At 37.8% G+C, this 24821-nt stretch overlaps 1 protein-coding gene and 1 long non-coding RNA gene across 3 annotated transcripts; one reads left to right on the plus strand and one right to left on the minus strand.

Annotated features, from left to right (window-relative positions):
- Positions 1-5036: 5036 nt before the first annotated feature.
- LOC118765472 lies at positions 5037-6938 on the plus strand. The gene is made up of 2 exons (XR_005001338.1): positions 5037-5260; positions 6465-6938. It is a non-coding gene; the product is annotated as an uncharacterized LOC118765472 (long non-coding RNA).
- Positions 6939-7520: 582 nt separating this feature from the next.
- LOC115217335 (mitochondrial ribonuclease P catalytic subunit) lies at positions 7521-24175 on the minus strand. Of its 2 annotated transcripts, none has more exons than XM_029786993.2 (7): positions 23416-24175; positions 19568-20581; positions 18059-18109; positions 16398-16641; positions 13306-13445; positions 11893-12085; positions 7521-7748 (listed from the first exon to the last, which is right to left on the minus strand). In XM_029786993.2, exons 2-7 carry the CDS (start codon positions 20527-20529, stop codon positions 7584-7586), a joined length of 1755 nt encoding a protein of 584 aa, XP_029642853.1. In that variant the 5' UTR covers positions 20530-20581; positions 23416-24175; the 3' UTR covers positions 7521-7583. The 2 variants fall into 2 exon arrangements, with proteins under 2 accessions (XP_029642853.1, XP_036363569.1); XM_036507676.1 differs by lacking the exon at positions 23416-24175 and adding an exon at positions 20810-20846.
- Between the last annotated feature and the right edge of the window lie 646 nt (positions 24176-24821).

Consider the following 24821-nt stretch of genomic DNA (forward strand, 5'->3'; position numbering starts at 1 on the left):
AAGACCTGAGAATTAGAGAGATTGCGCTATCCAAAATAAAAGTGATAGGAGAGAGAGAGAGAGAGAGAGAGAGAGAGAGAGAGAGAGAGAGTATTTCTTTATTCACCATAAGGTTGAGAAAAAGAGGGGACAAAACAAACGTTGGGGTCAGCGTATCGAATGAGACGAAACATGAATAAACAAACAATTAATATATATACAATTAAATGAGAATGAGTGATTAACAAAAAATGAAGCGGAGGACGCGGTCGACCCCACAAACCACATACTCACACTGAAGACTTTGCTTTATCCTTTTTTACATTCTCGATTAAATAGGTTCTTTCACTCGCAACATACTTGCTATAGACTTCCATCTTTTACGAAACACACTTTGCGACAGGCATTTCTTCTCCAGCCTTATTTTCCGTTTCATGTGGAAAACGAAAAAGTCGATTAGCTCGAGACTGGAGATAAACATGCCTGTTGCAATTCCTTTTACTCTCGTCTTCCACACTACTTCTTTCGCCATAGCAACTACCGAAAGAAAACAGGCTCGCTCCTCCCTATTCAGGAAGGTCGGCGGAACTATCTTAATTACAGATTCGCTCGACAGTTGTACTCTTCTCGAATGCGGCAGCAGGTGTTCGACATAAGTCCAGAGTTCAGTCACCTTGGGGCATTGCACAATCGCGTGCAGGACAGTTTCACTGTCCCTCTTACATCTTGCACAAACCGGCGAAGGTGCACACCCATGTCTAAAGAGCTTATCTCGAACCGGTAAAGCTCCTCTGTAACATTGCCAGGCCAGGGACTTTTGGTAATTATCCATAGGCCCCGGACCGAATGTTCTTTGGAACAGGCTGGCCAGTTGATTTTCGTCGAAGCCCAGAGTTTCTCCTAGGACGTCGTCACACTTAAACTCTACTAACCCTCTATAGAAGAACGCGGTAGTAGCCCCGCCACCGGCGTTGCCCGACTGGGAGAGAAGCACGAGTGCCTGATAGCACTCTGCATGCCACATGCCCAACCTCGGTCTACACTTGATCCATGGGTTCAGTTCGTTAAACGATGTGAACTGTGGAAATAACAGCTTGACAAACGGAGACCACACCTGCTCACCGTCCAGGTAAATCCAGAGGTGCCTAAGCCTGAGCGCATGTCTGCGCATTTTTAGCCACGGCATCCCTAACCCACCGTTCAGCGGCTTTTGGCAGCAAATAGAGCGCCTTACAAGAGGTCTGCTGCCCCTCCACAAAAAGCGAAAGAGCATGCGTTCCAGTTTGTTCAGCCACGAATCGGGGCAAGGCACTACGGTTAGGCGGTAAGTGATTACAGAGGCGATAAACACTTCTGCAACCTCCGCCTTCCCTTTCAAGGACAGATTCCGTTCAGACCATGTCTGAGTTAGGAGAGCCACCTTTCTCGCCACCTCGCTCCAATTCTTCTCTATCTGGAGATCTGGACCTAACCAGATCCCAAGCATTTTCACCGGTCCTCCGTCAACGTCCTACCGACGCTGTCGGAAGACATCGACTTGCCCCTCCAGGTGCCGAGTTGCAAGCCGACCGATTTATCCCGGTTGACTTTCGCTCCTGCCACCGCTTCGTAGTCCCTTAAGGCCTCACCCACCCACTGTAGGTGCTCGACTCGGGAAACGATGACGGTGATGTCGTCCGCATACGCCGAAGCTGACTTTCCGCACCCTAGATCTTGCGGGGTGCCTCTCATAGTTTCCAACCTCCTCAGCAACGGCTCGAGGGCCAAAACGTAGAGAAGCGGGGAGAGAGGACACCCTTGACGTACCGAACGTTCAATGCTGAACGGCTCCGAAAGGAAACCATTTACCCGAACTACCGATTCGATGTTGCTGTATAAAGCGATGATCCATCCGCGGAAGGTCGGGCCGAAGCCAGCCGCCGCGAGGACCGCCGCCAGATACTGATGGTCCACCCTATCAAACGCTTTCGATTGGTCCAAGTGGACCATAGCCCCACCCTTGCCAGAATCCTATTTACCCTTTCTAAGGCATAGCGTAGAAAGTGGAGATTGTCGTGGATGGTCCTTCCAGGGATGGCGCAAGTTTGCGCCTCGCCAACAAGTTCACCCACGACCCTCGCCAACCTTTTTGCTAAGACCTTGGCCAAGATCTTCAACTCTGCGTTAAGCAGAGTGATAGGCCGGAAATTATCAATTAAATCCCCCTTGTTTGGTCCTTTCTTAACAACGCTACCACCCCTCGGCTCACAGACTTAGGATTCTCCCGTTCTGCTGCCAGTTGGTGTACACGCATGCAAGTAGGTGCCCAAACAAGTCTGGCATGCTACTATAGAGTTCGTAAGGCAGACCATCGAGTCCCGGCGATTTGTCCCCGCCGCATTCTGCCAACATATCCTCGACTTCTTTGGCTGTGATCGGCGCCTCACAAGATTCCGCGTCCGGCCCCGATAGACGCGGCGAACCGGCTAGGAAGTCTGCGAGCTTCTCCCCGCGCTCCAGCTCGCCGCTCCTCCCGAATAGCTGGGCGAAATGATCATGAAACACCTTGCACATCTCCTCGGGTTCGTTTACTAATCGACCATTTGGGCCCGTCAAGGATCGAATGGTTGAGTTGTTGCCACGCTGGCCCTCTACCACCCGGGCCCATCCGGCTGCGTTGATCCCTTCCTGTCTCATTGCACGGATCTTAGCCCTAATAATGCACCCTTCATGTTTAGCTTGGAGATGTTGGTCTAGTGCTAACCTCGCCGCCAACACTTTCGATGCACAGCCTGACCTCATTGCCTCCTCTATAGCCTTAACTAGTTCCTTTTCTAATTTGTTTCTAGCACTAGCTAATTCTTTGCTAAACCTAATTGACTCAAATTTGATGGCTCTTTTCAGGGCGTACCACCATTTATTGTTGATAATGGATCAAAGAGAGAGAGAGAGAGAGGAGGAGAGAGAGAGAGAGAGAGAGAGAGAGAGAGAGAGAGAGAGAGAGAGAGAGAGAGAGAGAGAGAGAGAGAGAGGCCAGGGCAAATGTATATAAATTGATCTAAAGTAAATTTTTTATCAGTATATATACATGTTTGAAACTCTTTCTACAAAAGATTGATTCACATCCGTAATCGTGAATAAACCAGATAAATCTGAATTAAACGGGTCAGTTTGAAATGAACGCCACTAAAACTTTTCAAGTGCGATCTAGATACGTCAGCATAGATCCACAAAGAAAAAAAAATTAAAAAATGTGAAGTCAGCTGTTAGCTATTTAAAAAATAAGATGAAAGACCAATTCAGCTGTCGTCAGAATAAAATTTTAACTTTTGCATCGTTTGGCCAGTTTTATCGTATGCCAGAGTGTATAATGTGGTCCTCGACCAGTTGGAAACCCGATATATATATATATTTCTTAATTGCCCACAGGGGGCTAAACATAGAAGGGACAAACAAGGACAGATAAACGGATTAAGTCGATTACATCGACCCCAGTGTTTCACTGGTACTTCATTTATCGACCCCGAAAAGGATGAAAGGCAAAGTCGACTGCGGCGGAATTTGAACTTAGAATGTAGCGGCTTACGAAATACCTATTTCTTTACTACCCACAAGGGGCTAAACACAGAGAGGACAGACAAACGGATTAAGTCAATTATATCGCCCCTAGTGCGTAACTGGTACTTAATTTATCGGCCCCGAAAGGATGAAAGGCAAAGTCGACCTCGGCGGAATTTGAACTCAAAACGTAGCGGCAGACAAAATACTTCTAAACATTTCGCCCGGCGCTTTAACGATTCTGCCAGCTTGCCGCCTTTTTAGAAACTCGATATAACAAGGAAGAAGGACCTGTAGCTGACTACCATGGACTCTTCGATGAATGCTGACATGGAGCAACGGAACAACAACAATAATATGAACCTTAATTTTCGTTTTTAGATCGAATTTCGGGACACCTAAAATCGCGGATTTCCAGACGGTACGCCCAAACTATAAAACGGCTCTAGTCATAGGTGTAAAGAATAATTTCCTTCAACCAAAGCTCTGAGCAGACGGACAAGTTTACAAAATATATTCAAGGCCGGAAACGTTGCTTCTAGAGGCAATCAACAGAAATAATTTAATAAAAGAGAAAATAAGCCATTGGCATTGACATTAATTCTTTGATAAGCTCAACTTCCGGCATTTGAAGTTTCTATGAGAAACCTTTGTTTGTTGTTTGGCTAACATTGTAAATCATTTTAATAAAAAGATAACAGCCGCCAGCAACACCTGATTTCAGAGATTTTTACGACTTGCCAACTTTTCACTAGTAAACTCTGCATCGTCTGCCACGTCTGGACGAACATTTTCTCTAAGAAACGATTAAAACATGTCTTTGGTGAAGAATGATAAGAGAGAAATTAAATTCTCTATCTGTAAACATTCCTATTACAAAGAACGGACAGAGAAAATAAATCTGATTGCAATTATTCCAGAATTTGAATCGGTGAAAGAATTTCGGAAAATTCTTACAGATTGGATTATAATTGAGTTGAATAATAAAGTTTTATAATAACGTTGAATAATAGTTTTATAATAACAACTGCTTTTTCCTCTAAAAATATCGTTCTATATCTGATAATTTACTTTACATAAGTAACATACCAACACCTTCCAAATTTTTCCAGTCGTGAAATAATACGGGTTAACGATCACAGAGAAACAGGCTTCTTTTTCGAAATGGCTGATATAATATTTTAACATTAATTTATTCTTATAAATAAAATCATAATCGTATTTTAACATCTTTAACAGCATGCTAACATGTTGAAGATCACATCTCGGGAAAATGATTCCACTGTGCCTGATATATTAAACGAGTCTGCATCTGATATCTAATATTATTTATTTATATTATAATATCAAGTATTATTAATTTACCATTGGCCCTATCACGTCACTGAAGGCTGGGTCTCTGGGCACATCCTTGTACCATAACTTCCTAATTCTTACCATCCCCGTTCTGTAACGTGTGCGGGGTAAAGTAAAGTAAAGTAAATAAAAAAACCTTCTCAGAAGACTTTACGGTGTTGTGAAGCGTCTTTTAATCAAACTAAAAATGTCTGTTGCTGATGCTAAAGACAAACCTGAAATATGTGTGTGGTGTGAAGATAGAGTGGAAATACGTCAGATTTAATGGCGCATGAGTCAAAGATTAGAGAAACTAAGAAGTATGTAAGATGAGATATACAAGTTAACGGCTGCCAACTTGTACAATCGACAAGTTTTTCTTAATTGCGGTGTATTTTGGTAGAGTCAGGTTTGTCTTTTACTCTTAATCTTTAGTTTTTATGCAATACGAAAAATTCTTTTTTGTCTATATTATAGTGATTATATATAAGGGGATAAATGGTTTATGGAAAGATAAAGGATGGAATCCACCGATATGCAATAAGGTGAAGAAACAAATTTAATAAATTTGTTGTTTTACGAACCTCTAATTGCAAAATGATTACTTTTATGTAAAATAAATGAACCGAAACAGCATATGTATATAAATATATACTTTCAGCATTGTGTTGGCTTGTATTGCATTTCCTATTATAAAAACTACTAAAGATCTGGCAAAGTCACTGAACTTATCAGATTTTCTTTTTTTATTTATCTGTGACTGTAAAGCAGTGCTGCTGCTGTGAGTGAGGTGAGGACTAAATGGCGTCTTGTTGTGTGTGTAAAAGATTCTGTTTCATTACAAATCTTTTAATGTTTCAACAAACATTTTTACATGTCTGTGAATGTTCTTAAGGTAGTCTGTTCTAAGGTCATTTTAGTCCCCACCCCCACCTTCCTAGGCACCGTTATTACGGTCCGGGGGTGGTGATGGCAAAATTGGTTGAGCGTCAGATGAAAAAAAACAACTTGCAGTATTTTTAGCTACATTACTTAACGTTCTGATTTCGAATCTCACCAAGGTCGAATTTGCCTTACATTCTTCTAGGAACCAATAACCTGAAGTACTTATCAGGAACTAGGATCACTAGTAACCAACAAATATTTTTTCGGGAATATTCATTTTTGGAATCAAACTCAATTTCAGATGTTTAAACATAAAAAGACAATTTCCTGAGCTAAATGAACTTCCATTTCCATCATAGTACTTTCAGCAGTTCTTGTAGAGTTCTGGTTCCTAGCTTTATTTCTATTGGTTCCACCTAGAATAAATTCTCCCTACCTTCTATATATACCTACTACAGACTCCTCTCATAGTTAGACAGTAACAAGTGAAGCTACCCAATTTCTCTTCATCTTAGTTCACATTCTTCTTCATTTCTTATCGCAACTTCTCCATTCCGCTTCATGCTGCTGACAGTTAGGCGTAATATACTTTTCTCTAATGATATTGTGAAACAATATCTCACAATTTAAATAACTTCCTGTTGTCATTATCTAAGATAAACCTGATATTTACATTTTTATTCAGCCTGTACCAATAGTTAATACTGAAATATATATTTATTCACCAGCCATGAATTTAATCTACCAGGGTGACACAATAATTAACAAGTTATGCTTAAGAACAACTGAATAACATCGTCAGGAGTTGGAACTTTTAACAACAGCTTTGTGCCCTGATGAAATCTGTCACATCACATACTTCAGTCTACCTGGCTGATAACAGGTTTTACTAGAAAGATCATGCAGTTGTAAAAACAATTTCTCTGACAAATCCATCCAACCTGCTAATATTGGATAATTAGTATTTTATTGGATTTGGAAAATATCTTGACTCTGTCATACTTGGTATCAAACCTCAAAATATTTTTGAAGTTAATCATTCACCAACTTCCTACATTAGTAGTCTTCAGGTGTTTTGATCACTGACTCTGTCATACTTGGTATCAAACCTCAAAATATTTTTGAAGTTAATCATTCACCAACTTCCTACATTAGTAGTCTTCAGGTGTTTTGATCACAAAATAAAGGCTTTCTTTTTAAAATTTTCTTCTATTATTTCTTATTAAATGGAACTTTTTACCTGAAAATACTTATTTTCAAACTGTGGCACATCTACATGTTGCAAGCTCACCCTTCACAATATTATTCCATATACATCTGAGATAGCATAGCCATGAAGAATACATGCCTTGCAGAGTACAACAAAATAACAACCTGAAAGAGAACCACTAACCAACTGGCTTCAAGTACTTGCTCATCATAAAGCTTTGTTCTTCTTTGTCCTTCCTGCAATCATCTAAACTTGTTGATAAAGTCCCACTCCATCAGAAACCTTATTTTCACCACCTCCTCTTCCAACCACCTTCAATCTTAGAATAAATAATTTCTACATTTCTTTGTTCTCAAACTTATTCAGCCAATTTAAATTCCAAACATTTCTGATTCAGACTGCTTGTAAAGGTTACAGTCACTGCCCTCCACATTAAAGATTAAATGAAAAGGAAAAAAAACCCATGGCCAACATTTGAACTCTGGACCTTCAGAATAACCAAAAACTCTCATAAGCTCAAATATTAACATTTCATGGCATCAACTTTAAAAAAAACTTAATTCAAAGTCATAAAATGGATTATATATATTTAGTTATATTGTGGCTCAGTCTTTAATGTACATAAAAAGAAATTTTTCTAAAACTTTAATGTTTTACTTCTTCTTGAATAAGAAGTTGATTTTTTTTGAAGACATAACCATGAACTAGGGTCTTGCCAAGTGGGCCTTGGCTCTTCATTTTCAAAAGGGATATGCCAACCATGGTTACACCTCTGAGCACGTATATCTTCTTTACGTGGCCACTGCAAAATGAATAAAAATGGAAAATAAAGACAAAGGAAAACTTGTAAAGTAGGGTTTCTTAACCATTTTTTTAATCTATGGATCCCTTTCATTACTATTTTATTCTGGTGGACTCCCATAGCCATTTGATGCTTAAAAACTAGTTTTATAGAAACTTCTTCCAAAATTCCAATTTTGTTTTTCACACATTAACATGTGTAAGCTGAACTCTGTAAAATGTTAGAGAAATAAATTTAGCTGTTTCTTGCAATACATACCAATATACATCTAAAACCTAATTTTTTCAGGGACCCTCAAAATACTATTGTGGGTTCCTAATTTACTATTTGTTGCATGGACCCCAAGAATCTTATATGGACCCTCAGGGGCCATATGGATTCCAGTTGATAACCACTACACATTACAAATAGGTATATTCAATCTTTAGCAAATATTTACAGTCTATAATAGAAATATAATGCTGGCGTGATGACTTTCTCTAAACACAACAAAATATAAAATGTGGATGTCTGATTTTACACAGCAGATAACTTTAAAAACAAACTGTTATTATTTTCTCTATTTTTCAGCAAAAATTCAACAATTCAAAATCCTTTTATCTCAATAAATGTCAAGAAGTCTGCAGATTTTGGATTTATATCAACATTGAGCACCATTTGAGCGTGATCGTTGTCAGCATCGCCTCAGTGGCACGTAAAAAACACCATTTTCAGGCATGTCCACTGCCAGTACTGCCAGACTGGCCCTCGTGCCGGTGGCACTTTAAAAGCACCCACTACACTCTCTGAGTGGTTGGCGTTAGGAAGGGCATCCAGCTATAGAAACTCTTCCAGATCAAGATTGGAGCCTGGTGCAGCCATCTGGTTCGCCAGTCCTCAGTCAAATCGTCCAACCCATGCTAGCATGGAAAGCGGACGTTAAACGATGATGATAATGATGATGATTGAAAAATCAGGAAATAAATTGCTATAATATCAGGAAAGAAGCTCAAATTTGGTAGGAGATATACAGTTGACTGAACTAATTCCTGTTTCTGACTACTGTTTCATCTTATCAACCTTGGAGGAATGGAGAGATAAATTTTCCTTGGTAGGATTTTGACTCAAAACAGTTTAGGTATGAAACTAAATACTCAACATTTTAAAACAAAAATAAACTAAAACTGAAATTATGGATGCAGGTTAATATCATCTGCAGACAAAAAGACTTTAGCTGCATTACTTTATGTTGTGAGTTCAAATTACTGTTGAGATTGATGACAACTTTTTATCTTTCATCAAGAAGATAAATACCAGTAAAAAACTAAATTTGGTATAATCAACCACTCCCTCCAACCAAATTTGAGGTCCTGTGTTGCTGTTACAGATCTTATATTATTCATACAAGAGAATCCCTTTATTAATTTTGTTCTGATATGAGCTGAGATTCGAGTATTACAATGATATGTAAATAGTAAAGAACCAGTAGCAACATTTGACTCCTGAAGCATTGAAAATGTGGAAATCTTTGTGAGACATAGAAACTTAGAACTCCAAAAAGAGGAAGTCATAGGACAGTGCAGAGCACAAAATTCTGTGGTATTTAAAGGATAGAGCCAACGGAATATTTAAAAAGTGAAAGTCTACAGACTGGGTAAGAGAAGATGACTATTTTAGAATTATAAAGATATTGTTTATCATGTGAAGCATACATATCTGCTGGATGTGTATCAGATCAGTGATTATTTTGACAGCAATAGTCAGAGGGGTTGGTCACTATATATATTTTCTTGATCATATTTACCTCGAAGGAAGGGAGATAACGTAGAACTCTTTAGTGTTGCAGAGGACAAGACAACCTATTTGACGATGTGTTATAACGAAATGCACTCAGTACAATGCAAAAAGCTGGTAAACCAAGGGAGATAATGTTGATAACAGAGGAGTCTTTAACCTTGCTGAGGCAGCTGTAGTTGACTGTTGGTAAAGAGGTTAACTAGAAAAAGAGTTAGTGCGGCATGAAAGAAGAAGGGTGAGTGAATGGGGAGAGATAGGGTGATGGCAGAAATAATGGATGTGAGGGAAATTGATGTCTGTCAATAAATTGTGATAGAGAAAGGAAACCTTTTCTATTCTAAGTTGCAGGATTAAAGATGAATTGTTCATTGAGGCATAGGTAATGTCACAAAATTAAATAAAGACATTTAATATCTCTTTAGTTACTTATTTAAATTAAGACTGCAATTATTTATTTATTAAAAAATAGAAATATTAAATTTCTAAATATCTCAGAGAGATATAAGCAGTGGTGGTACGATTGAGCTGTTGTATACTGTCAACTTAACGTGACAGTGCCATAAAGGGAATCACACTACTGCTATTTAGCCGAAGGAAGCATCAACGTTTCCTGTCAGCCTTGACACATTTCCTGTGTCCTTATTTTTACAAGGGAGAGACAAGCACCTCCATCCAGCTAAGTCTGCATCCAGAGACATATTATATATGTTTACAAGGTCTAGACAGGCATCTGCAGCTAGCAAACCATGCTACTCCAGACTGATGACGAGCAAGACTCAGAAACATAAAAAATCTCCAGAAAGTAATGAGGTGGTGGAGGGGGGAGGGCAATGGTCAGTTAAGAACTTGATGTTTTTAGATGGTGAATACCTTGAAGAATGCAAGGACTTCATTCATGTATCTTAGCGGTAGCATCAGTTATAAATAAGATATGAAGAAAGAGGTTAACATCCAAATTGGTAAAGCTAACAATGTTTTTCTTAACATCCAAATTGGTAAAGCTAACAATGTTTTTCTTAACAATGTTTTTCTTAAAGCTCACAACAGAATGAAGATAAAAACTCAGTTGTTGTCAAGCATTGTCTTCTCTAACTTTCTCTTTGGGTGTGAGTCATGGCCTCTGACTAAGGTACTAAATGGGAAATTGAAAATCTTCCAGCAAAGATGCTTGCATAAGACACAGCACATTTCCAACAGGATCTGTCACCAACCTTGAAATACTAAGAAGATCTGGACTCTCATACATCTTAAGTCAAATGGTGACCAGCAGGAGGAGGAAATGACTAATGGATGTGATCAAGATAGATCCATCCTGACTCCAGTGGCCTCCAACAGGGTCCCAAGAAGAAAGGACATCTGAAGAAGAAATGGTTGACAGTAGCAAAAGAAGATGTTGTGAATGATGGCAAGAGCTGGACCTGGGACTTGAAGATGAGTGAAATATTCTTGTTGCTTGATGGTCTTTGAACAGGATCAACTAAGTAACAAATGAATTGACAGACTATTTAAACTAAATTTTCTTCTTGTTTTCTCTCTTTTTTTACATCCCTTGTACCCCTTTTTTTTTACCATGTTTCTGTTGAAATATGCTGCTTTTATATTAGTTTATTTTGAAAATAATGAAGCCTTTAGTAGAATAATTTTGTCACTATGAAATTACTGCCTAGAACATTAATTAACATAAGTTTTGATGGAAGGTTTTAATTTAGATCACTTTAAAACAAACTTTGTATCATGAAAATGAGGTAATTTCTACTCTTCTCCTCTGGAAGCCATCTGCTTGCGATACCAGAGGGTGCACACTCTCCTACCCTGATGTAATCTCCAGGGATACAGGCATCCAGCAACAGGACTCCGTAATGCTATGATGAACCGTGAAGTCTGGCGTAACATAGTAAATTCCATTGTCTCGACCACGGTCGAACAATGATGATGATGATTGTATCATGGAATCAGGGGTGGTTTCAGGTAGGTTGGTATCAAAAGGGTTAAGTGCTTGAAAGGCTCCCTAGAAGTAGCTAAAAGCTTCTGTTAGGGACCCATTACTTCAAATGACATGATCTAAGTTGGCATTAATGTTCCTTTTGAAACTTTCTAAGTCAACATCTGTGGGAAAGACCTGAGCTGAGAAGGAATTCCAGAGGGAAGGCATTGTGGGGAGGAAGGACCGGAAGTAGTGATTTGGTGGTGAGTCTGGACACAAGATGAGTGAAGAAAAGAAGCATGAGGATTAGGAAGAACAAAAGTGGGTTAGAAATGGCCGAGGGAAGAAATAGGTTGAACAACAACAGCCTGCTCAACCTGGGAAAGCAGGTGTGAAATGATAATGATGACATTGACATGTATAAAGCATGGTAAAATGTCTCACCTGAAATATAATGTGACCATTTTGTTTCACTTTATATAACTGCACTTGGTGACTGTACTGCCATCGACGAAAGAGCTCACCATACTCTTCTCCTAAAGAAAATTTATGGTCTCGCATTTCATCAGATGAAACAAATACTGACCTAGGACCACTGTAGAGTGTAGCGTAGATAAGATAAGGATCGTCTTCAGATCTGAAACAAAAATTAAGATTATAGATTATAGTTTTGTTTTTTCACACTCTTTTTATGCAGTTCCTTGTTGCTATAATATTGCTTAACGATAATTAATAATAAATAGTTTGATAATTAATAAGTTTGAACTACAGCCGATTGATACCACTAAGAAATACAAAACTAGGAGGAATATTTTCTGGGGATATGGGTGGGGAGGTGCAATTCTGTGGAGACAAGACTGAGCAGTGTTTAGCAAGAAGTTTGGAGATTAGATTAATCAAGAATAATGAAGAGAAGGAGGATGTATTTGATAAGTTGGAATGGTAAACAGTTTGCTAGATGAGAGGAGTAGAAGTTAGAGAAAGGAAATATGTCTGTGATCCAGTGGTGTAGTGTGTTATTGATTAAATTTTTACCATTCAACTGGATAGCCACTTTTGGAAGCAGTCTACCAAACTTTTGCTTTTTATAAAGCAGTAGCAATGTTTCAGATAAGTCAATACTCCTCCTCCTCCTCATCATCATTTCACATCTGATTATCCAGGTTGAACAGGTTGTTGCTGTTCAATCTAGACCTTCCCTTAGCCATTTCTAACCTACTTTTGCTCTTCCTAATCCTCATGTTTATTTTCTTCACTCATCTTGAGTCCAAACCCACCACCAGACTTTACAGAAATTACTACAGCTAATCCTTCCTCTCCATGATGCGATCCCTCTAGAATTCCTTCCCTGCTCAGGTCTTTCCCACAGATGTTGACTTGGAAAGTTTCAAGAGCAACATTAATACCAACAAACTCACCAACTTAGTCAGCTCCTGCAAAGGCCATGAGCACCATTTCTTCCTCAAGAATCAGTAAAGAAAAATAGTGGGGTTGAAAACAGCCACTGAGTTTTAGGACTATTTTCAAAAGTCTTCAACAATTCTATTTATATAATAATAATAATAATAATAATGAAATTATTGTATACAGTGCTCAGGTGCACCACAACTTGTCAGAAAGTGCATATAGAGTATATGCAGTAATGTACAAATGTCTGGAAAGCGAACAATGTATGAGTCAGATACATGCTTGTGTGTGTATGGAGGGGAGAAAATCAGGTGTAGTGTTGGCGAAACTATTGACATCAGCAGAGAGAATGAGAATTCATTCACCATCTGGGAATGAATTTGCTTGTTATTTCAAACTGACAGAGAAGGAAGAGAGTAGACATAAACATGAAAACAGAAATTTACTTACATATTTTCAATGAAGAAGCAGGAAGCCAACTTTTTAATAATTTTTATGTCTCTTTCAGGCCATTTCAACATATACTTTCGACCAACAACCAAAACTTTCATTTTTTTAATCAAAGCAAAATATTCAACTGCTTTCCGTAACTGTCAAACAAAGATAACATACAAGAGATATTAAAGAATTAATCTGTCATATAAAGTAACCGTTCTGTAGCAAAGTTAGAATATGAAGAAACAGATTCTCTCCAAAATAACAACTATTAAAACTGTTTAAAACTAAGGTATTTTGGACACATTTGATATCTGGCAAAGAAAGCGCAGGAATGTAATGAAAGACACTGTCTCATTTGTGTGCATAGTAGAAAGAATCATCATTATTATTATTATTATTATTATGATTAAGATGGTGAGTTGGCAGAATCATTAGCATGCCAGGCAAAACGCTTATTAACATTTCACCTGTCTTCAAGTTCTGAGTTTACATTCTGTTGAGGTTGACTGTCTTTCATTAATAAAATAATTACCAGTTGAGCACTGGAGTTGATGTACCCGTACCCCCAAATTGCTGGCCTTGTGCTAAAATTTGAAACTATCAATAATAATTCTCCTCCTCCTCCTTCTTCTTTTTCTTCATTTAAATTCTTCTGATTTATCTATGTCATAAGTCAAAGCCATCCTTCAGCTTAGTGATGCCACACTTTTTTTCAACACATGGGCTGTTCCAAATATTGCCGCCAAATGAGTGCTTCCTACCAAGTCTGGTATTTGCAGTTTTTGATGCCAGAATATTTGAAGTTTTTTTATGCTTTTTGAGATGATCTCAAGCGCACCAATCACAAAAAAGCTACCACACTCACTTTTGAGGCTCTATGGATCCTTTTCACTTCTAATCTTAAGTCTTGGTACTTCCTGAATTTCTTGTCCTCTGTCTTCACAATATTCTGATCTGCAGGTATAGATACATTGATGAAGGTCCATTCTTTGGTCACCTTCCATAGGACAGTGACATCTGGTGAGTTATGTTACAAGGAGAGTGATATCTGATCAGTTATTTTTCATTATTTATTATTATTATTATTATTGAGTAAGAGAGCAGCACATGCCGTCAAAGTGACACTGGGGTGAAGCCTAACATACCCATCATGACTACTCATCTCATAAGGGTACACCAGGTACATGCATCACAACCATAAGAGCATGACATGGTGAATTCATATCAACATACACAGAATATGACCTTGTGGGTGGTGCCCAGTTAGAATTTTCTTCAGGTTTAGTAGCCTATCCTGCACAAAAAGTCCCTGAATAACGGTTACTTAAGGATAATGAATGAAACAGCCATGTTTCCAGAGGTGAATTATTCAAACTCAAAAGAACCCCTCTCAATATATTGCTCCCCAACTGCTCCTGGTCATGATCAGAGATGCACATATTATCCACCACTAAGAGACATGCTCAACTGGCCATCAAATTATTATTATTTCCATCTTTGCATGGTAATATTGATCTGGTATGTATGCAGTACAGCATATTCTAACTCACCTTGTTTGTTACACCAAACATTCTCAAATCTAACCTCATTCATTTTTTTTCATCTTATTTTGGTTTTCCTACACTACAGGTAACTCCCAATGTCAGTCAGCCTACAACAATATTTACCTAGCACTCATCCATTCCTATCATATTTATACCCATTCAACAATCTCTCCTGCATACACTGGTTGATTTGTCCCTGTGTGTCTCTCCAGCCAATAAGTATTCAATGCCCATTTCACAACAAATCCATGCAACATCACACTTCATACTTTTGCCTCATACAATCTGCCCCCACCCGTCCACTTTTTTTTATTATGTACTTTACTTTACTTAATTTTTACTTATTTCAGTCATGTGACTGTGGCCATGCTGGAGCACTGCCTTTAGGCGAGCAAATTGACCCTAGGACTTATTCTTTGTAAGCCTAGTACTTATTCTATCAGTTTCTTTTGCCGAACCACTAAGTTACGGGGACGTAAACACACCAGCATTGGTTGTCAAGCAATGTTGGGGGGACGGGACAAACACAGACATATACATACATACACATATATATATATATATATATATACACGATGGGCTTCTTTCAGTTTCCATCTACCAAATCCATACACTAGGCTTTGGTCGGCCCGAGGCTATAGTAGAAAACACTTACCCAAGATGCCACGCAGTGGGACTGAACCCGGAACCATGTGGTTGGTAAGCAAGCTACTTACCACACAGCCACTAGATACTTTTTTCTTTCCTTTCTTTCTTCTATTTGTCACAACTCCTTTCATCTCCCAGATGACAAAATCTGTCCTCTCTATCCAGCAAGTTATCTGAATAGTTCAAAGATATTTTATGAGGGCTCTTCCTGCAAATAATTCTAGTGTCACGCACACCAGTAGCCTAGTCAATCTGTTAGAGATTCCTCAGCAGCTTTTGTGCATCCATCAATTGCAATGAGTACACAATGTTAAGTTCATGCCAACACTGTCACTGGCCTTTGGACTCTTTCTGGTTTACTTTTTATGCAGCTCTTTCGCAGATTTTACTAAGGAAAATTAAGGAATTTTGTTTTAATATCATTGATGAAAAATTATGGAATTTCACAAAGGATGGAATATTTTGGGGATGATCAGCTGCCACAAACTCAAATCATACACCAACTTCCAGCTTTAAAGCGATAACAAAACTAAAAGAAAATAAATTAAGATGGTGCTCCAGCATGGCTGCACTCCTATGACTGAAACCATTAAAGGAATAAAAAAATAGTCTTGTTTGAATATTGGTTCCAAAAAGAAACACTTGCTTTCAAAAATGGTAAATGTATTCTACACACTTCATTATCATCATCATGATGTAATTAATGTACTTCATCATCATTCTGTATATTGTCATTGTCATCATGTAATTAATTTAGAAGAAAACTGAAATTCTGTAAGTGCTAAATCACTCATTCGGTTTTTGATTGAGATGAAGTACATTTTGAGATAAAACCGACAATTCTGAAGGAACAATGATGAAGTCATTAATGATTTCAATCTAGAATGGTAAAAATAAATTTGTAGAACATACCTGAAAAGACTTATTCCTCATCTGACCCATTTTGAGGGAAACATTTAAAGAATCAAAAACTACATCAAAAGGCGCTTTTTCTTCAACAAATAATTTGAAACTTTCAAGTTCTGCCGGATTTGTATTTTGGTAAAGGTCCTTTCCAATCAGAACTTTTTCAAAAAATACACGACGCAGCTTTTGGAACTGTGAAAATGGTATATCCAATTTATCTATGGCTGTATTACAATTTGGACATATTCCTCTGAGAATGAAAAACAAGTAAACAAAAATGATACAATTTAATGAAGAGAAACATTTAGCATTAAATTCAATTTTCAAAGATTTATTTCTCTGCCAATACTACAAGTTGCATATATAGATATAATGTATAAGTTAATCACCCCTTTTAATAATGATAGGGAACATTAGGACAGCTGCATAAAGAAGTGCCAAGCTCTAATTGTGGAGGGTACCTGTTCCTATGGAACAGGTAGACCCAGGGAGACAAAGTAGTGAGAAAGGATCTTTGGATGCTGGGCTTTAATGATGAAATGACAAGAGACCAGAAGATGTGGCAATTTGCTGAACTTGATAAGACATGTCAAACGAAGTAAAATCGCTGTCTTCCACACATACAGGTTTGTCCTTTGCAGGTGCCAGTGCCTCTTAAAAAGCACCTGTGCTGGGGTTGTGTAAACGCACCTGCGCCAGTGGCATGTAAAAAGCACCCAGCATACTCTGCTAAGTGGTTGGCATTAGGAAGGGAATCCAGCCATAGAAACCATGCCATAACAGACAGTTGGAGTCTAGACAGCTCCATGTCAAACTGTCCGGCCCATGCCAGCATGAAAAGTGGATGTTGAACGATGATGATGAGAGTGGTTTACATTATGGTACCTGCTTACATCCTGGTGGATTAACCCATAAACTCTTTAGTATTTAAACCGACTGTGACCCGCTGTTCTTGAAGAGACCTATTGAGTCAAGTATGTCAACACCAAAATCAAAATAAAAATCAAATGGAAATTGTAGTTAAGATACCAATGCTGGTGGCACCGTCCAAACGTGACCGTTTTCCAGCCTCCTCTGGCCCCTGGGCCGGTGGCACGTAAAAAGCACCCACTACACTCACGGAGTGGTTGGTGTTAGGAAGGGCATCCAGTTTTAGAAACACTGCCAGATCAGACTGGAGCCTGGTGCAGCCTCTTGGCTTCCCAGACCCCGGTCGAACCGTCCAACCCATGCTAGCATGGAAAACGGACGTTAAACGATAATGATGATGATATCCAGCCAAAATATTTTACCTGTTTTATGTAAAAGCAGGCCAAGTTCAGCCACTCACACATATCCAACAATGTTAGTCTAAAAATCTCAAGGTTATAAGATAATGCAGGATAAATTCAAAACAATGTGAATAAATAACCATTACATTTGGTTAAATGCCTTTGTTATGGAGCAAATGATGTACAACTAGTTTCTACATCTTCCAGCTGCAACTCTTCTCTCACATCAATAATATTTATTAAATAACAACAGAAACAATAATCTGTTTCAGGGAGATCTATTCAGTCTAAATATCAGTTAATAAGCAAGTTCACAAAGAAATCAGGGGAAATAACTGGGAAATTTTACGTCGATAACGTAACAAAATTTCAAAGAAAGACTGTAAAAAGAATTACCTTTTGTCTAATTTGATCCATGCTTCAGACCAGCGTTCTCGGTTTCCATCTCTGGAACATAATCGTAATAATTAAATACCATGATCAGATATATCCAGTGTTTAACTGTGTAAAAGAGGATATTATTAAGTACTGACAACCATCAAATTGGTTCCTTGTTGGTTCAGCAATCTACAGTTGACTCGTTCTCTCTCTCTCTCTTTCTCTTTCTTTCTCTCTGTAATTCTCAGTTCTTTCTTCTGCCAGTAAAGTGTCAGAGAAAACTACAATGCTTTCCCAGCAATGCACACCATACATATACCACAAGTGACAGGACGTAAACCTTTTGACTCTTTCTCCTAAGGGGACAATAGTTTATATACTTCACACATATCAACACATTTAGACCATATTCAAAAAGACATGCCCACCACAGCAGAATTGATACTGATGCTGGTGCCACATGAAAAGCACCCAGTACATGCTGTGGAGTGGATGGCAATGATGATGATGATCACACACACACACACACATACATACATATATATATATATATATATATATATATATATAGACATAAAAATACATAGAATATATCCAGGTAAAACTAGATTACACTAGTAATCAACTTTACATTTCAACTTTACAATAACATGTCATTTTGCAAATTTTTCAGTTACCATTCTTAGCACCATTGTCTAGTCTTTATTATGGGAGACAAACTGTTTATCTGAATATTTCATAATTGAGAAACACTTATGGTACACAAGTAAACAATTGATTAAAACATTCACACAGTTTCATAAAATGTCCACCTGGTAATAATCAAATGTCACCCTCCAGTGGACTCTTACTGTAAAGAAAAAAATGAAAGCTATTTCATTGCTGTAGATATCAGCAAAGCTTTTGACCATGTCCAGCCTGTGAATCTGCAGCTGAAACTTTCATCCTTATGGATTTAATCCATCTCTCATCTCTAGAATCAGTAGCTTCCTGTCATCATGTTGTTACAGCTTTTTCTTTCCTACACACAATCAAGTCTGGTGTATTGCAGGGTTCAGTTTTATCCCCCACTCTCTTCCATCTAGATATCAATGATCTTGCTTTCATAGCCAACACTGCTCACTCTTACACAGATGATTCAACCATTCATTCTCCTCTGATTTTTTATCAACCATGCATAATCCACGTGCAATCTAGACATAACATGCCAAACTCATACTGATTCCATTATCAAAGACATTAGAAGCATTTTACAGAGGGGGGGGGGTCATGCCAATATTGACTCTTTCAACAGCAAAAGAAACACAAGCACTACTTATATTAAGAAAACATCATTGCACCTCATCCTTTTCAAAAATGAGCAGTACTCTAAACTAGTCCTCACAGTTGCTCCAAATGGGGGGGGGGCTTGTTATCATTAAGAATCTCTCCAGGAGAAAGTACACCTTTAACAAAGCTAGGACACCTCAAAAACTGACCCTTCTCTTCAGGGCCAGAAAGTAAAAAGAAACCGAAGATAATTCTTACCTTTTTAAATATTTTATAATTGCAAGCAAGACATCTTTGTTGGGTAACCACCTGTATTTGTGCATCAGGTGAAACAGATCATCAACAGAAAACTTACTGTTACTTTGACACAAGTCCAAAAAGGATAGATATACTTTTTCTGTTGGTGATAAACCTTTTGAACCTACTTTATGCAACAGAAGTATGCAAGAGTCAATATCTGCACAGCGTATTGCAGCAAGAATGATAGGAGTGTAATGTTTGGGCAGTGTTGGTTGAGTTAACTCTAATGTGGACAACAGCTGAAAGCAATCCTTCCAACTATCTGTACAACATAATCCATTTATAACATATTTAATAGTCTGGCAATCTAACAGTCCACCAGTGGAGTCTAACAACTGTTGATATAATTGCAATATAGTCTTCTGGTCTTCAGGTGATGCCCTGCAGCTAAGTAACATCATAAACACTGAAATAGTAGCAATATTAAGTGATCGACCTTGACTCTTTAAATAATCAGCAAGAGATATACCAAGTTCAACTAACTTACTGCTATTAATCAAACTCATACAGCAAGCTTCCCAGGATATTTTCAGGTTAGCGTTGTCTTCAAGAAGCTCCTTTTCTAATTTATTCCAGTCTTCTGATGTCATTTTTGTTATGGATTTAGAATCAACTTGTTCTTTGAATTCAAAAAGACGACTGCTTCCATTTAATTTTCTGGGTTTGTAGTGACCAATATCTTCATCTGTGTCATCATCAGTCTCTTGATAGTCTTCAAGAGAAGAAAAATTCCTTTGTCTATAAACAAATGATAGCTTGTTATTGAGTCCAGTAAGTAATTGAAAACAAGATGGTTTCACATAGTAGAGATGTGACATATGTTTATGACATAGATGGAAACATCGACCACTTTGAGCAAAGATCTGGTATGGTCCAAGAGTTTTTAGCAAGGCCCATTTTTGAAATGTTCTGGAAAACATCTTTCTCTCCACCAAAGAAAATGGTTCAAATAATTGATTGGTTTTCAAATTTCTGTAATTAGAAAATGAAAAACAAAAATAAAACACATTGAAAAATGATATCAGAAATTATATAACTATTATATAACATTTAATACTGTCTACGGTTTTGTAATAAATCACAGTGAACAAGTTTTCCATGGGAAGTGTGATCATGAAAGTCTGAGATGAAGATGTAAATCAATGATTCAGTATCATGAACACCAGGCGACAAAAATGGAATTACCAAAGAACTGTTCACCTTTACCGGAATATCATTATCATCATCATCATTTAATGTCTGTTGTCCATGCTGGTGTGGGTGGGACAGTTTGACCAGAGCAGACAGGCAAGCTGCACTAGACTCCAGTCTGATTTGGTATGATTTCCACAGTTAGATGCCCTTCCTAATCCTAACTACTTTACAGAGTGTGCTGGATGCTTTTACATGCATACGTTTTTATGTGGTACTGCTATGAGTTCTTTTCACCACCAGAGGGACCACAGAAGTCTTAATGCTTCTGCTGTGGAGTATGAGTCTTCTTGAGCACAGCAAGGTGCCAGGCATCTTGGTCTTTTGTTATCTTGTCTGAAAAGTTCAGCGCCCTGAGGTTATTCTTCAGTACTTCATCCCATGTCTTCCTGGGTCTCCCATTTCTAATAAGTTGACTGTCTATGTATTTCAAGTAATTTTTCAATATTACCAACAGATAGCAGAGTTTATCAGACTAACAAACATTAAATTTCAGTATATGAGCCAACAAGTAAGCTTCAAAATGATCTCACAGACACCCATATCTCCTTCAAATCACATTCTACTGTCTTATATAAGGAAAGGATAAATTAGACAAAGTAGTTTTGTATACTCTTAACGAGAGAGCATAATCATGGCCAGAATACTTTTATCCTAGATCTGTTCACTCAGTATTGTACACAAAATGTTCTGTAAAAATTGGATCAGAACTAAAGATTGCTGGCTTTGTAACAAAATTTGAAATTGTTATCATTATTCTTAATTTTGGCACAAGGCCAGCAGTTGTGAGGGGTTGGGGTAAGTCGAATATATTGACCACAGTACTTAACTCATACTTTATTTTATTGACTTTGAAAGGATGAAAGGCAAAATTGATCGAGTACTAGGTCAACTTTGCCTTCCATCCTTTCAGGGTCGATAAAATAAGTACCAGTTGAGCACTGCGGTTGATGTCATCGACTAGTCCCCTCCTGCCGAATAATAGAAAGGATCATCATCATCATCATCATCATCATATTTATTGTCCTATTTTCTCCTAATATAAGCAACACAAAAGACATATTCTTCACACAATGTAAAGAGGAATGAGTTAATGTTAATTTGATGAAGTATCACTTAGACATATCCAACCACACATTGGTATAATGTTTCACAAGAAATGATTTACGTGTTTAAAAATGGAATGATACATAAAACAATCGTAATTAATATTAAATTGGTGCTATATTCATTCTCCGTCTTCTCTTATTTGTCACTCATCGAAATACTTATACACTGGTTTTAACCCTGAAAAACTTGGAGTTTCTGCCACTAGTGGACTTGCAAGTTTTCTAAAGTTGCAATCTGAGAGTGCGAATAGCCAGGAGTTTGTGTCGAATGTTTCATTAGGAAAAGGTCAGGTTTCAATTCTATCTGGAACCACACGAAAGTGTATCCATGTCTTAAGACGACACTGATTAATAAAAGATGCTTTTGTTTGGTGTATGCAAAAGCAGTAAGGGAAAAGGAACCCAGAGAGATATAGTAAAACAATAACATCTTTTGACCCTCTTACAGGAAGACAAGTGATGAGTTTGTACACGATTTTCAGAGAGAAATTCTCTAATTTTTTTCAATAAGCTCTACTTTTTCTTTCCACAATTTGTAAAATTAAATATCAGCACTTTTTCATTCACAAAAAGCTAAAAAAAGATCTGATTCCTCATGCCAAATACTCTTCAAATTTTCAGTTTCGAGAATTGTTTAAAAACTTTGAAAAACAGGCTATCTTTGGTTTTAGGTACATAATTAGTTAGATTGCGGCGATTTTTTAAAACCAGATTTCTAAATCATGCTCCGGAAAACCCCAACACCAACATTTAAGGTCGGTTCTAAAGGATTCTTGGATCAATAACTCCACCGGTTTTTTAAAATCTCCTCATAGTAAACAATACTGTGTATCGAAAAGAACATCAAAAACAACTTTATTTGAAGATATACTTGATGATAACAAACTTCATCGTTTTCGTTTTGCTGTTATCTTAATTTTATTTTACTCGTGAATCTTTTCGGTGTTAGTAAAAATAAGTGGGGAGCAGTGACCAATTCGTGTCTCCCTTCAGCAGTTCTGTAAATAGATCTATAGACAATGGTCCTTTAATGTAATTGAATCAATACAAAAATAATTTTAATTCGATAAAATAGCTGGAAGAGCCATTTTACAGCATATATTCAGACCCAGTAAAAAGCTTATTCCGGTGTTGCTAAATGAAGGGCATTGAAGGGTCAGTCTAAATTTAACTCCTAAATTCATCTATACTATGGACTGAAGGCCAGCAATTAAAGGCGAGGTGAGGCTTGTTAATTACACTGATTCCAGTACTTGACGAGTACTTATTTTATTCACCCCGAAAGAATGAAAGACAAAGTCGACCTCGGCGGAATTTGAACTCAGAGCGTAAAGAGTCAGAAAAAAAAAAATGCCGCTCAGAATCTAAGTAACGATTCTGCCAGTTCGCTGCCTAATATCACGTTTAAATTATAAACGTGTGGAATTGAGTTCACTTAAATAAAGTTCAAAATGTTTTGAGTTTATAAAGTGAAGGGGAACAATATTATTATAGTAAATATCTCACCGTTTCGATCATGTCCTCCGTGTAAACAAGCAAAGCCAAACCATGAACCATTAACATGTCAGGCATGAGAAATAATTACAAATTATTCAATAATCAAGAATATAATAATAAAAAATAATTATTCAATAGAGTGGTTGTATACTGTCAACTTAACGTGACAGTCCTCAAGAATATAATAAACAATCGGTCCGATAACCTCCAGCAAGACAACGTGCGTGCAATTAATATCAAGGGAGGTAAGTGAGTAATGAACACTGAATATGAGAAATTAAACGAACGATTAATTGTATTTCTTCTGCTTCGACGGAAGAAATAAAGAATATGACCCTTCCATCGCTCTTGGTAATGTCTCAGAACTTAACCTTGATCTGAAATAAAACGAAAAAAGTTTTCTATTCTACAGTTTATCCATCCCAGAGCATCTAACCAACTTCTGGAATCTCGTCCCTACTTATATGTAAAGTATTGACTTGCAACAGGTTAAAGTTTCCAACGAGGGTCCATAAAAGATTTAATTTTTAAAAACAAGCAAAGTAACTAGTTAGAAAATCACTAGAAGAGATGAAAGTAATAACTATACTCAGAAGTAATGTTTATCGCTACATCAATATGGCTGTTTGACGTTACCACCGTTTTTAATCCCGGGAAGAGCCTCTCCAGCTAGTTATCGATGCAATCTACACCCGATGTACAAGTGCAAGCAGGGTCAAAAACGGTAGAAACGTCCATTCCTACGGAACAGCCATATTGATGTGCCCATAAACATTACTTCTTAATATAGTTATTTTCATCTCTTATAGAAATTTTATAACTAGCTACTTTGCTTGTTGCAAGTTAAGTGACTGTCGTTTAGTTTTCTATATATTATGAGCTGGAGCGAATCCGTGCTATCTCTAACGGACGGGTGTTCAGCAATGAGGATGGTGATCCTGCTGTCTGCTAGTAGATGGTAGAGGTTCACTCCCTTACTTGCAATATATATCGGGTGCAGATTACATATCCAACCGGAGGCGGCTCCGCCCGGGATTAACAGTAGAAACGTTGATTTCTAGGTGGTGAGCTGGCAGAAACGTTAGCACGCCAGGTGAAATGCTTAGCGGTATTTCGTCTCCCACTATGTTCTGAGTTCAAATTCCGCTGAGGTCGACTTTGCATTTATCCTTTCGGGGTCGATTAAATAAGTACCAGTTACTGGGGTCGATATAATCGACTTAATCTGTTTGTCTGTCCTCTCTGTGTTTAGCCCCTTGTGGGTAGTAAAGAAATAGGTATTTCGTCTGTCGTTACGCTCTGAGTTCACATTCCGCTGAGGTCGACTTTGCCTTTCATTCTTTCGGGCTCAATAATTTAAGTACCAGTTACGCACTGGGTTCGATGTAATTGACTTAATTCCTTGTCTGTCCCCT

Source organism: Octopus sinensis, linkage group LG11 (assembly GCF_006345805.1).
Source record: "Octopus sinensis linkage group LG11, ASM634580v1, whole genome shotgun sequence".
NCBI classification, from domain to species: Eukaryota; Metazoa; Mollusca; class Cephalopoda; order Octopoda; family Octopodidae; genus Octopus; species Octopus sinensis.